Here is a 14,766-nt window from a genome sequence, read left to right on the forward strand (position 1 = left end):
TACTTAAGTCAATTATGGACAGTGGTTCCACACAACCAAATTGTGTTTTGATAACATTAATGGAATTTTTTGAATCTATGCAAACTCCTTGTGTTGTGACAACACAACTGAATGAGGTAGAATCTATGTGAAATAGTAATGTTCAACCAACTCAATTTATTGACTTTGCTTCAACTTAAACTGGTTAAGTTAACTCAACATGTTTTGGTTTATTACAATCTAGCCAAATTTATTTCACTCTATCAACATAAGGAGGTTTGTTTCAAATTACTCATTTCAATTATGGACAGTGGTTCCACACAATTAGTTCTAGTTACTTTAACACAATATTTTCTTTTTGATGTTACTCCCTTCAACAAAGCATTTTTTGTATGTTTTGTCTTGTAATGAGACAAAAGACAAGATGTCACAAATGATCAAAGTGTATTTGTTTAACAAGCAATAAATAATTACACACAGTGAAATACAGTTTAAACCACATTACAAAATTACACAAAATAGCAAATACAATTCTAATTGGCATTCATGGGCAACCAATCAAACCTTATTCCAGGAACAGGAAGTGGCTCCAGAAATAACTTCTTCAGTATTCCAAATGTGTACCTGAGTTCAGGAGGGTTGCTCAAGTTCAGTCCATAAATCAGTCCCAGTAACATGGTTTTACAGACTGTAAACTGCTATAGGTCCTGAAGAACTTTATCCTTTAAAACTCCAACTTCTGCTGGACTGTCTTCAATGATGCAGCTTCAAATAGATTCCCATGAGTCTTCTGGATCACCTCCTGACTGCTGGCAACGTCTGTATCCTAGAAGTATTTAAAAGCATGGAGAACTCAAATTATTGTGTATTAACTTTAAAAAATAATTTATTAACCTTGAACTCACCATATACTCCATACTGCTAGGGTCTTCATTTGGATACTTCAATTTCATTAGTCTGAAGATGAAAACAACAAAATTTAGCCTTTGTTTTTTTTTTCTAAAATTACATGAAAAAAAGTCAGTCATTCATCTTCTTATGGGAAATCCAGGCAAGCAGTCAAGATGGGATTCTAACAAACATTACAGTGGAAAATGTTACACATCTGGACCCTGTATGGTTAACAACAGAACTGGAATGTTCCCAGACCCAGAAACATAGTAAGGACATCAGTAAAACAGTCCATGTGACACCAGTGGTTCAACCATAATTTTACAAAGTAAACAAAAATACTTTTTTGTGCAAACAAAATTAAAACAGCGACTTTATTCAACAATTCTTCTCCAAATCGCATCTTCCACCATTATCAACAGCACGTAAATAATTCATGCACATGGTGCTGCTGACCTACAACACGCCTGCACTGAGCCTTGATTACACGCAGAGGAAAGCAATGTTCATGCCTCTTGTTACTGTCCATAATGGCAGAATATGTGATTTGGAGAAGAATTGTTGATTAAAGTCGCTATTTTTGTTTTCTTTGCACAAAATGTATTCTTGTACCTTTGTAAAAGTGTGGTTGAAGCATTGATGCCACATGGACTGTTTTACTGATGTCCTTACTATGACTCTGGGAACATTTCAGTTGCATTGCAGCCTTTATGGAGGTTCAGAAATCTCTCGCATTTTCATAAAAATATTAGGGATGCACCAATTGACCGGCCATAAATTGGAAACCAGACGGTTTTTGCTTTAAATACGCAATTGGTAATCGGCCGGTCTTTGGAATTTTTTTCAGCCGATTTTTCCGGAAGTGCGCCCGCGTGCTCCGACTACATTACTTCTGTGTGAAAGCAAACACATCCCGGGATTGATTCCAGCATTGAACTCGGGTCGGGGACGTAGTAACATTGCTGGGTTCAATCCCGGGACAAGCGCTGTGTGAACAAAAGCCAGATCTAATGCCGTGTCGTAGTGATGACATTATCGTGTGACTCTTTTACTGGCTGTTTTGAAGGAAGATCAACGTTCACTGAAAAAAAAAAAAGTGCAAACTGTATGAAGCAGAGATCAGTTAGTTCCTCACTTTCCACGGTGACACCGAGATCGTTCGCCAGATTCAGTGAAAGTATTACATGCCTAATGTTTTCGACTCGTACATTACACGTCACGCCCTGATGTCACGTGTCGTTACGGGATCTGTATTTGCCGGAATCGCAGTGTGAAAGGGGCTTTATTGAGCTTTCCCTCAATTTTGGACTGTAGACTGTGGACTGTCCTTCCTTCTTGTTTGTTGCTTAAAGATAAAAAAAAAAAATCGTCCAGTTTGCTTGTAAAAGAAATCGGTATCGGCCATGAAAAATCATGATCGGGGCATCCTTAAAAAATATCATAATTTGTGCTCTGAAGATGAATGATGGTCTTACGGGTTTGAAACGACATGAGGGTGAATAATGACATGTTTATTTTTGGGTGATCTAGCCATTTAAACACACCTGAACCAGTTAATCAAGGTTCTTGGGAATTTTAAAACAAAAAAGTCTTACCTGAAGTTCCAGGCAGGTGTGTTAGAGCTGAACCCCACAGAACACTGGCTTTCCTAGAGCAGGTCTGGACACCCCTGCCTTGCATCAAAATAAATCTATCAGTTTATAGATATACCACATATTTTGTATTTATTGTATTAATAAACCTTATCTTATCTGTCTTTTTTGTCAATTTCCAGTAACCAGTGAGAGAATAATGTTTTAATACAAGGTTGTGTTGAGTGCAGTTGTTCTTACCTGTGTAGTGGGCACCAAGAGGGTTTCAGTATTTGTCCAAGGTCTCTTCTTCAGTATGAAAACATCTTCGTAAATTTTGCAGTCCGAATCAAGTTTGGCAAAGATTGTTGATTCTAATGGGCCTATGGTAATTCTGGATGAATTCTGGAAAAAAAATAAAAAAATTGAACAGCAAAAACCAATTCAATGATCAAAATATTAAGTGATTTATTTGTGTGAGTGATGAATAGTGTCATGTTTACCATTCCTAAAGGAGGACCTGATTACATATCTGGAGCATATGTATAATGTGAACAGCTCAGAGTAGTGTCCGATTTAAAGTCATTGTATGACCACACCGCCATGTTCATAAACAAAGCTTCAAATACTCCCACTGTGCTGAGCCAGGGCTCTCAAAACTCGGTCAACATCTCATGGTTGGACATTTATTGATTATTTATCTTTTTAAATTAGTTAAAATATACATATTATAACAAATAAAGGTAATTACTTCCACTTTTTAAAGTCATTATGTATTACTAATACAATTAATTTATACAAATATATTTGGCACACAAAATGAGATAAGAGAGAAACTCCTATTCGCCATTTGATTAGTTATATGAGGAAGTAGCTGAATGACAAATCATTCTGTCTCTTAACATCTCTTATTGTAAGCCATATGTATAATATAAAGTAAAGGTAAGTGATAGGACGTTTTATTTTTGGATAAACATTTTATTAATAAATACAATCTCTCTTAAAATACCTTATTGGGTTATGATAATCAAAACAGTTTGGTTTGATCTAGCGCAGAACTAAGACTTTAATGAAATATTTCCCCCACTTATAAAATGATTTTATTATTAGCTAGCTCCATACCGGAGAGCTGCTTTATAAAAGGAAATCAAGTTATAATTCTAGCGACACTTACTCTGTATTTTCATGTTTAATATTGAAAAGCTATCGATTGCATAAAGGACTGTTATATAAATAAACGTGACTGGACTTTTCTTTACTGGAGTGCCTGGAGAACCTCAGAGTTCGTGCAAACATCCATATCTCTGTGTTCTTAAGAGCTGCTTTTACATCGCGGTCAGTTTTTTGTTGTGTTTATGCAGTTATTGAGAGGAAGGCGTGCAGTATATATTTACATATTCATCCAAGGTTCGGATCGGGTCGGTTTGCCTCAAACTGAAGTGCTATCTTCTTCTTTTTAATTGAATCAGGAGAGTGTATTACAATCTTGCGCTACAGCGCCACACTGGTCAAACTGCATTAATGCAGGCTTTCAAATCAGGCAGATACGAGATCAAACCACTAACGTTACTCAAAAACATTTGCTGACAATTTTATTTTTATCGTCGACGTTGTCGATAATGTCGAGTAATTGTGTCAGCCCTAGTGTATATATATATATATATATACTAAAGTAAATACATTACAGAGAGTCGTGTGCTTTCACATCTCCCAACGCTTCAAAATCATCTATTAACGGTGCAATAAACCGATTACACAATACTAGACTGCAAAACAAAAGCACCTCAAAACAGAAACTCTAAGAGAAATTAAAGACTTTGACTTAACACAATAAAAACTTTAGATTTTCTTACCTGACTGATACCTCTTGCTCCCCTCCACACCGTCATCAAATGCGTTGGAAATCGTCACTTCCGGTTTTTTTTGAATCACGAAATTAAACCCTTTACGTTACTTTAACGATTGATAATTAAGTAAAATTTAAAATTAAACATTTTAAGTTGATTAAACACAATACAATTGTGTTTTGTCGGAAAACTAAATATATTTGTGTTGTTTTAACAAAACATATATGTGTAAAACGAACAGTGACACAAATCCATTTTTTTGAGTGTATAACATATCATTTCGAGTGAAAAAATTAAGAGAAAATCCAAAAAAAGTCAAAGGTACAAGACTGTGTACATATTTTCATTTCGAGCGCAGGAACTACTCAGCGACTTCCAAATCTGATGACGTCCGCTCGTGCGAACTTTTTCCTCCAGTGAATTTCATTTTATATAGTGAATGTAGTGAATTTACAGTCGTGTAAATAAATAGTGTTTTATATAGGTATTGTGTATTGATTTTTATATTTATCATCATTTATTTTATATATGTGCGTGTGTGAAAGTGGTTAAAGATAACGTCAGCAACATGTTGCAGTGCTTTGTACCTGACTGCAATCACCGCTCAGTCGTCAACACATGTTGTTGCCATTACACAAATGTTCAGTAAATGCACAAAAAGGTATGCCTGGGCTAAATATTGTTTTGACAGTGGCATTATAAAATGCATGATATGACTCATACCATATGAAGGTGACAGTAGCCGAGCCAAAGTGGACGATAATGCTAACTAACGTTACCAACCTCTCTGCAAAACTCTCATGACAGCCTAGGAGATCATGATTGTACTGATAAGTCTACCATGCAAAAACGCAACTCAGGTTTTAATTTTATTTTATTATTAATGATCTTCAGTCTTCACGGACCTTCGCGGGTTTAACCAGACGGTTACACAAGCTCCACCAATCAGATGCATCACTGTGGGATTGTTCAGGATTGTGGGTAATGAAGTATTTAGCAAAGAGATCGCGAATAAAAGGCATTAATATCAAAACAAGGTTAGTGCCCCATGATCCTTTTTTGCATTTATATGAGCATATACTATCGCTTAGTACAGCCATAGCTGGTTTTAAGTCTACCATGTATGGTTATGTTTTTTATGGCTTATACCCCAAATGTCAATGCAGAAATTGCATTGAATTTTTACTTCCGGCACCAGCTGTGGGCGGGACTGTGATGCTCTATTCAAAAACAAAAGCTAAATGCGGATGTCTGTGTACCATCTGTGTTTGTATTGAATGTAGGCTACTTATTGTGCAGTAACTGCCTTTAATTTTAGATGATTGCAGTTATTGTTTTCAGTAGCCAAAAGCAAGTTTGGCCTATTAAATACCAAATATCTTGTTTATGCACACTTTCCTTCCTTCTTGTTTGTTGCTTAAAAGATAAAAAAAAAAAATCAGAAATCGCTATCTGAATCGGCCAGTTTGCTTGTAAAAAATCGGAATCGGCCATGAAAAGTCATGATCGGTGCATCCCTAGTTTTAGCCGGCAACTGCGAATGGCATGGTGGATTGTGTTCACCGACAATGTTGTGATTTCCATTACAGCAGCATTCCTGTATGTGATGCAGTGCCGTCTAAGGACCCGAAGATCATGGGCATGATCATGGTTTTCCGGCCTTGACCCTTACGCACAGATATTGTACCTGATTCTCTGAATCTTTGGATGATATTTTGCACTTTAGAAGATAATTTCAAACTCTTTGCAATTGTTCTCTGAGAATATCCTTTCTGATATTGCTCTACAATGTTTTGCCACCGTATTAGGGGAATTGGTGATCCTCTGCCCATCTTGACTTCTGAGAGACACGGCCACTCTGAGAGGCTCTTTTTATTGACCTAATCAATAAATATTTTTGCACAGGCCTATCTAAAGGGTTAATGGTCCCACCTAGTGATCAACTGTAAAAACAAAAACAAATGTTACCTCTTCCCAACAGGGAAAACCACTAACAATCAAGAATCTCACACACACACAAACACTGTAATTTGCTGTTATACTCCATATAACTCCATATACAAGCAAGAAACTAAGCATTTTTTTGCACAGGCCTATCTAAAGGGTTAATGGTCCCACCTAGTTATCAACTGTAAAATTAACAAATTTTACCTCTTCCCAAAAGGAAAAACCACAAACAATCAAGAATGCATGATTACATGGGGTCATGGCTTTGCAATAAAAAATTTTTCGTTATAATGGAAGTCAATGGGGTAAAAACAGCCACCAACAACAAATTAGGGAGAAAAAATTTAAATCTAATGCTGCACAAAAACTAACAATGCATCAAAGCCAATGTTGCTACTAATCTTTGACATGCCCAAGACTGTTATAAAAAGTAAAAAAAAAAAAAATCCAGCCACAATTAGTTTTATATTGAAAATAAGTCATTTTGTGTGTTTTTTTCCCCCAAATCAGTGACATAATTTATGAACTTGGTAATTAAAGATTTAAAATCTTGGATTTTTAAAAAAACATTTGGTAGTTTTGATCAGGACTGAGGTTGATTAACAGATTTATGCAATACAAATAAAAATATGAATCTGATACATTTTTACAGCAGTTTAATTGAGTGGATGTTTTCAACCCGAACAACTGTGTGTGTGTGTGTGTGTGTGTGTGTGTGTGTGTGTGTGTGCAGCATATTTTAACCATGCAGCAAACCTTTTAGAATATTTTGATCAGTTACTGAAAAAATTTAATAAATGACTGTTTAAACCGTTTAACTGATTGAATTAATTGGATTAAACAGATTAAAATAAGCATCCCTAAATCAAACAGATTACATAAGACCCTAAAAGTAAGTGATTAGAACCAACTCAGAAATTACATTAAAAAACTATTGACAATAAATATACATACATTTATGAAAGCCACATATTCTGTTCAGACTTTTAGTGGTAAAAACATTCTTGTTATTTGTTAGTTTTGGGGTTATGAAAGGGGTCCTTGATAAAAAATGAAATCAATAAAACATTATAAAACCTTATTAAATATAAGTTGTACATTTGAGAATAGAAAACCTGGATTATACATGTTTCTGGCAGATTTTTTTATGTATTCTTTTTGGGCTAATATTACATGTTTTTCAGTAGAAATATGGCAAGAAATGATTGCCGAGGCTGAAACTTTTACAGCAGTTTGTATTGAGCCTTAATGATTTTATCATGCTATAGTAATTTTCTTTACTTTGGTATACATTTTAATGTGTAGTAAAAGTAGGCGAATATGATTTTTGTTCCCTATTTGTCTGCGAAAAAATGGCTTCCTGCCATTTTATACACCATTGGTGATATTTTTTCTCTTTTAATGCTGTCTCTTTAAGGTTCAAAAGTGTTCCACTTCTTCACAAAGTTCCTTTAAAACACTCTCCCAACAGGGTATTGACACTGCAGTAAATCACACCACTGAGAAAAAAAAATATATATATATATATCTGGCATTAATACTGCATGCCGCTCCCAACATCACCACATTAATTTCACAGTAACAATATTTAGTGTCTTGTGTCACTTATTTTTTTGGTGGAAACGGTGCTTTTTTAAAATTATTTTAGAAAGTAGAACGTTTTTTGGGGGGAATATTAAATGTTACTGTATTTAATGTGACTTATAAATTTAGTGTGTTCTTTTTTTAATTAAAAGTGTTAATTTCTTTAAAAACAAATCTTACTTAGCCCAAACTTTCAATCTTGTTTTTGTCTTTTCTTCCATCTTCATTAGACGGTCGACATCCATAAGGAGAAGGTTGCCCGACGAGAGATTGGCATCCTGACAACGAATAAGAACACATCAAGGACTCATAAGATCATCGCTCCGGCCAACCTAGAGCGGCCGGTGAGGTACATCAGGAAGCCCCTCGACTTCACCGTACTGGATGATGTGGGGCATGGAGTGAAGGTAAATATGTGGCCATCTTTTAAAACTATATTCACTGCTTCCAACCCTTCAAACAGGACTGTGAACCCTGGAAAGGATGGCTTGTTTCTCCGTGTTTTCAAGTGTGACCATATATCTCAGTCAGAGTATATGCCATATTTAGTTTGATTCTAATGTTAACAAGCCTGTGAGTGTACAGTCTGTTCAATATGTCGGACTGCATGTCTCATTGTAAAATTCATCAAAACATCTGGTAAAATATCAGACTTCTTTTTTGTGACACATGTCTGACTTCTCTAATCATAGGCCGCTTAAACCCCACCCCTTTATTATAATTGACTCGCGTTTAGATTAGTCATTTTTTCTTTCCCAATAATTTCGCTCAAATGTTCGTCACAATACGGAAGAAAAGATCCGTCACTACTTTTCATTGTGACTTCAAGGCAGTGCGCTAGGGCTAGTTTTGTGGCAGAACTTAAAAGTATGAATATTAATGCATCATATTATGTAAAAAATAATGTAAATTTGACCATATATTTCCTGGTTCCAAGTGAAGATTTATTTTTTCATTCACCATATGTAATTTTATGTAATGGGTTTCAAGGATGAGGGCTAGTGATCTGCCTAATTTGCAAAGCTTTTACCAAATAACAGATGCATTTGTCAGTTTAGCGTAGGTTGTTTTGTTTTTGTTTTTTAATCCTGTAACTCATTTCTGGGTCTTAAACCACCAATAGAGACTGTGTTGGGGATTCATTAAGTCTTTAAAATAGAGTATGAAGGTTAATAGCAAAATGAGCCAAGTGGCACAAGATTACATCTCTCTCTGCTCTAGTTTATTGAGGAATGCAGTGAAATAAGGCTGGAGTTTTAAACAACCTCCCATTTAAAAAAAAAAAAAAAACATCCATCCATGCAGCTCCCATTCCAGCCCTACAGCGTGTTGACAGCATGCATCGAATGTGCTGACATGTAAAAACACTTGACCTAGTGACAGCATCGCCCTCCCTCTGTGGTTAATCTGACAGGATTTGAGTGTCATGGGCGTTCACGAGGGATTACGGTTGAAATCACGCTTGTGACCCAAGGCCGATCGATTACGTGCATTTTAAAATAAGCATCACGCATAATCAGTATTAATGTACGTCTTGTTTACATTCACGGGGTTACAGCTAACATCACTGCCTCTTGTGCTCACCGAAGCTGCAGTTATTTGATCAAAAATACAGTAAAAAACGTAAAAAGAAAACTCTTTTCTATCAGAATAGATTTTAACATGCTATTTATTCCTGTTACGACAGTTGAGTTTTCAGCAACCATTACCCCTGTCGTCAGCGTCTATGTATATGTATATGTGTGTGTGTGTGTTTAAGACTATTAAACATTTGAGTCGCCTGACGGGGGATCGCAGTATCTTCAGCCAAATTTACTGTTTGCAAACGATGAGATTTATTTGCAATGTCAGTCGACACTTCATCTAGTCCTCTGCAGCAGGAATGCAGAGAAGTTCTCAGACACTGGTTAGAAAAGGTTTTTTAACTTGTTTATTTTATATCCTTCCCCTGTTCAGGAAAGAATATTAGGATCCTTTTGTTTGCCTGCTCGTGTATCTGTTTAAGTGATCATTAAGCGCTTTCGCAGTCTTAAATGTAGAGGGTTTTGGCGCTGTACATTAAGCAGTATTTCTGTCTGACTGAGGGAGGGTTTTGTTCTCTACTGGTTCCTCTGAGATCTAAATGAACACCACATGTGAGTTTGTGTATCTGGTCCTGGAACTAGATTCCTGTACCTTTTTGAACCCCACAACCATTCTATTGACTGGTTCAATGCCTGATTAGAAATTTGTCTTTTTAAGATATATTCTGTATGTGATGTGATATGTTAATATGAATTAAATTTCTTTTAAAGTTATGTCAGGATATATGTCGTGATGCACGTATGTGTTGTAATGCATAATGTGATTAATAAAAAAAAAAAATATGTCATGATATATAACCAAAGCTAGAAATGGTCAAATTGAACATTTGAAATATTTTCAGTTGATTAACCTACTGGCTTATGATTTTTCTGGAATAGAATAAGCAAGTTGCTACACTGAATTTAACTGAATTTATTTGTGTATGTTATTATAACTAACATTCTACCTATTGACATTTATATTTCTTTAAGTTGTTTATTTGTTAATAGTTTATTTTTGGTTTATTATTTGGTTTCTTTCATTGGTTATGTATTTATTATTTGTAATATTTTTTTTTTACCTTTTTGTTTATTTCTTCAATATTTTTATTGTTTGATTGATTTGTATTTTATTTGATTTATAGATTTTTCACTAAATCAACAATGCACTTCAGATGCCGTTATATTTTGAATATAATCACAATTGTGAATTGTCATGCTATGTCGTGTGTGTGTGTGTGTGTGTGTGTGTATAAGCAGTCTCTTTTTAAGTTTGTTTGTTTATAGTTTGGTGTCTTTATTTGTTTGTGGTTCTTATGCTGTAACGTACCCAACATCAGCTTTTATAGTCATATAGCATGCCCTCGAGTGCTTTAATGCTGAAATACTCTATTGTTAACTTTCTGGTTTCCACTATATAGTTTCTATTTTCTGTCTACTTAAGTTATGAGCATTGTCCCAGTTACTCTTGCCCTCATTACTCATACAGGACAGTGCATTAACAATGCCACACTTTGCATGTTCTGCAGAACAGTCACCGCACACGCAGCCACCGTTATGATGAGAGACCATTTTGTCTCTGCAGTTTGGGGACTAAGTTGTCTTCATAGAGTAGATAGCTGTCTTCTTGCCATGTATCCTTTATGCAGCAGACAAAAGCTAGTGCTTTCGTGTGCACTAGAAGTTTCTGTGGTTAATCTAATGGGACAAATATTTCAAAATTGCCATTTTCTCCAGTGTGAATTTTAGTTTTCTAATAATAATTGCACAAGCAAACTGCAGGTCAGGCCCAGATAGCACAGTGTGAAAAGAGAGCTTGTGAAACGAATGTCTGCTTCAGAACACTCAGTCAAAGCGAGTGTGAAACCGTCACATTGTCAGGAAGAGCATTTTAACGTTAGCGCCCTCAGCTCTAGTGTAGTGAAATGTGAGTTTAGAGATTTGAACTGCTTTTGTCCTGCTTCAAGAGCTCTGAACAGAGACGTGCCAGTTTTTGACATGCCTCTCTCTCTCTCTTTGTCTTTGTCACTTTCTCTCGTCTCCTATGTCCACACTAGTGGTTTAAAGCCAAGGTGAGTGTACCTGTCCCATGATCCCTCCTGCTTTAGTCTGTTACTGATCGACTGATTCAGTCTTTCCTTGTGACCCTGATACATATTCATATCCCTGCATTCATCCCTCCCTCATAACCTCATCATGTGCAGTAGATGTAGATCAACCCCATTGTAAAGTGATCTCTAATAGCTGAATTATCGAAAGATTATTACCCGTTTTAACACTAAGTCAAGTCCACAGGCAACTCAAACAAGCAGTTGCCTATGTACTTGAATTTTGGCTTGCCGGACAAATTTAGCTTTTCTTACATAAGTCTTCAGTTCTGTTTTGTTTGCACTTTATTTTCAGGCTTAACGTCTGTTTTTTGTATATATGAAGTCATATACTGATAATGGCAAGATTAATTTGAGCTTCTTGAGATTGTCGATGACTTAGTGTCCCATTGTGTTGTTTGATTTTTATTTATTTTTTTGGCCTTTTTTTCTTAGTTTAGGAAATGGTGTAAAATGATTTACCGATTTACCTATAAGTCACACTTTTTTTCATAGTTTGGCTGGTCCTGCGACTTATAGTCAGGTGCGACTTATTTATCGAGAATAATTTGACATGAACCAAGAGAAATGAACTAAGAGAAAACATTACCGTCTCCAGCCGTGAGAGGGCGCTCTATGCTGCTCAGTGCTCCTGTAGTCTACACTGAAAACATAGAGCGCCCTCTCGCAGCTGTATTTATTTATTCTAAATAAATGCGACTTATAGTCCAGTGCGACGTATATGTTTTTTTTCCTCGTCATGACGTATTTTTGGACTGATGCGACTTATACTTAGGTGTGACTTATAGTCCGAAAAATACGGTAATTGCAGTGTATTTAAGAAAATAAATATTCCTTTTTGCTAGCATTACAATATTTAATTAAATTATTTGGCTACTACTGGATATTCAAAATATTGGCATTGACCAATGAGAAAACTGACTACAGATCGACCTCTAGTTGTGTTTGTCATTTGTAATTCAATGGTCCTTATTCATGAAACATTAAAAAAGATAAAAAAAAATAATAATAATAGACACTTTTTACAATAATAATTACTTGTGGCAACAATTAATTAGTTAACTTTTTTATGTTGTTTTAATATGTAATATTAATATGTAATATTAATAATTCATGTTTGTAAAATAATAATAAACTTGACTTGCATTCTATTCATGAATGTTTGTAAATTTGTCAACATGCACACATTTAACTATAAAATTGTTACAAAACATTTGTGAGAAAGGTTTTACATGCAAATTATTCATTCATCTACATAAATTCCATGAATGAGGCCCATTCATTGCAGTAGAAAACTGAACCTTGAGTTAAAATGTATTGTTTTGTCAGGTAAAGCCCTCTTCTCATCTCCATTTCTTTAGTCTTATTTATGTAATCTGTTGTTGAGACTCAAATGCTGTTCAAATGCTTAAACTGATGTTTTGCTTGTCTGATCAGCAACACGGCAACAATCAGTCAGTCAGAGGAGGAACTCTCTCCAGGACCAATCCCCCAACACAGAAACCTCCCAGCCCACCCTTGGCAGGACGTGGCACTCTTGGGTAAGATGTGATTTCATCATTTATTTCAGTGTAAAAAGAATAGAATAGAAACATTTCTGAGCCGGATGCTAAATCAGACAATAGTATGACATAGAGAGCAGCTTTTAATAGCAAAGCCACAAATCTATATATAAAAAGCCACAAATCTATAAATAATATATATATATATATAATTTATTTATTTATTTGCCTGTTTGTTTTAAATGGATATACAGGCGTAACAATCCTTATAAAACGCTTGAGCCGGTGAAACCTCCAACAGTGCCCAACGACTACATGACGAGTCCAGGTCGCTTGGGCAGCCAACACAGTCCAGGACGCACCGCGTCTCTAAACCAGCGACCGAGAACCCACAGGTAACATCTGTCCTTCTACTGTCTGTCTTCTGTCTTTCTGTCTGTCTGTCTTTTTCTTTTTTTAATTATTGATAATAAAATTCAGATGTATTTATTTATCCGAATGGCTTTAGTAAAAATGTAATTAATATTGTTTATTATGATTAGAAATATTATTTTTACTATATTAAAATTTGAGTTTGTTTGTTTATTTCAAATAGTTAAGTACATTTTACTTAATACTGTGTAGGATAATAATAATAATAATTATTATTATTATTATTATTATTACAATTCTATTATTATTATATTATTATTATTATTATTATTATTATTATTATTATTATTATTATTATTATTATTAAGACATTTATTTTTTATTTGTTTATATATTTAACTTTGTAGTACATTTTTTATTAATACGATGTAGTTGTTATTATTATTAGTAGTAGTAGTAATATTGATAGTAATAAAATAAACTTATTTTGAGTAATTTTGTATGCATTAATTGCCATTGCGTCCTCATAGATAAAACATTGTGTACGTTATATTGTATGTGTAAGGGCTTTACTAAAGAATCAAATATCTAATTTTCTCTCTTAATTTGGTCTTTTTCCACTTCTTCTCTCCCACACTTTTCCATCAGCCTCCACAGTTTCATTTAGTTTCTGAATGTCACAGCATATTTGACTTCCTCTGTGGGATTGAACAATTTCACTCATGTGTTTCATCGTGTTAACATCTAAATGAGAGGCCTGATCTGTGGCTTTCTTAATGTTCCAAGTGTGCAGTCTGTACTCTTCCCACACGCATGTGTAACATCTGTAAACAATGTCATCACACCAACCCACACCTCAGCCGTGCTCCAGACCAGAGGGAATAACCCCTCATTCAGCCCTCGCAGTGTTTATTAAACACAGTCAGGTCTGCAGTAGTGCATGCGCAGAATGACTGAATGATTTGGCCTTATTAGTTAATGCTGACTGTGATGCCATAAATAATACACAACTTTTTCATTTGTTAAAATACTGGTGCCACACGCCAGCTCTCGTGAGAGTGGCCTGCTGAATCGAATTGCAAGTCTTAAAGGACACCTATTATGCCCCTTTTTACAAGATGTAATATTGGTCTTGGATGTCCCCAGAATGTGTCTGTGAAGTTTCAGCTCAAAATATCCCCAATCATGTTGAAAATGACATTTTTGGGGCGTGTCAAAAAAAAAAAGCTGTTTTGGTGTGTGTATCACTTTAAATGCAAATTAGCTGCACATGCACACCCCATCTTCAGAAGAGGGTGTGGCATATACATCTCTGCTTTGCATACCTACAGCAATAAACAGCCAGTAGAAGCAACATGAACGAGAGCGAGAAAACTGATGTTCAGACGTACATGTTTGAACCG

General features: G+C 35.3%; 1 protein-coding gene and 1 long non-coding RNA gene across 11 annotated transcripts in view; one reads left to right on the top strand and one right to left on the bottom strand.

Moving 5' to 3' along the window:
• Nucleotides 1–14,766, top strand: part of LOC113065988 (abl interactor 1-like) — a 55,232-nt gene that overhangs the window by 24,191 nt on the left and 16,275 nt on the right. For 6 of the 10 annotated variants that reach the window (XM_026237522.1, XM_026237524.1, XM_026237525.1 and 3 more), the window contains exons 3-6: nt 8,050–8,226; nt 11,439–11,453; nt 12,927–13,030; nt 13,246–13,386. In XM_026237522.1, the coding sequence (XP_026093307.1) occupies nt 8,050–8,226; nt 11,439–11,453; nt 12,927–13,030; nt 13,246–13,386 (437 nt within the window). The remainder of the gene's footprint in view (nt 1–8,049; nt 8,227–11,438; nt 11,454–12,926; nt 13,031–13,245; nt 13,387–14,766) is intronic. The other 4 variants (XM_026237523.1, XM_026237526.1, XM_026237528.1 and 1 more) reach the window with 1 other exon arrangement.
• Nucleotides 470–2,860, bottom strand: LOC113065993 (uncharacterized). The gene is made up of 4 exons (XR_003279106.1): nt 2,703–2,860; nt 2,466–2,543; nt 885–936; nt 470–805 (listed from the first exon to the last, which is right to left on the bottom strand). It is a non-coding gene; the product is annotated as an uncharacterized LOC113065993 (long non-coding RNA).

Source organism: Carassius auratus, chromosome 49, assembly GCF_003368295.1.
Source record: "Carassius auratus strain Wakin chromosome 49, ASM336829v1, whole genome shotgun sequence".
NCBI lineage: Eukaryota > Metazoa > Chordata > Actinopteri > Cypriniformes > Cyprinidae > Carassius > Carassius auratus.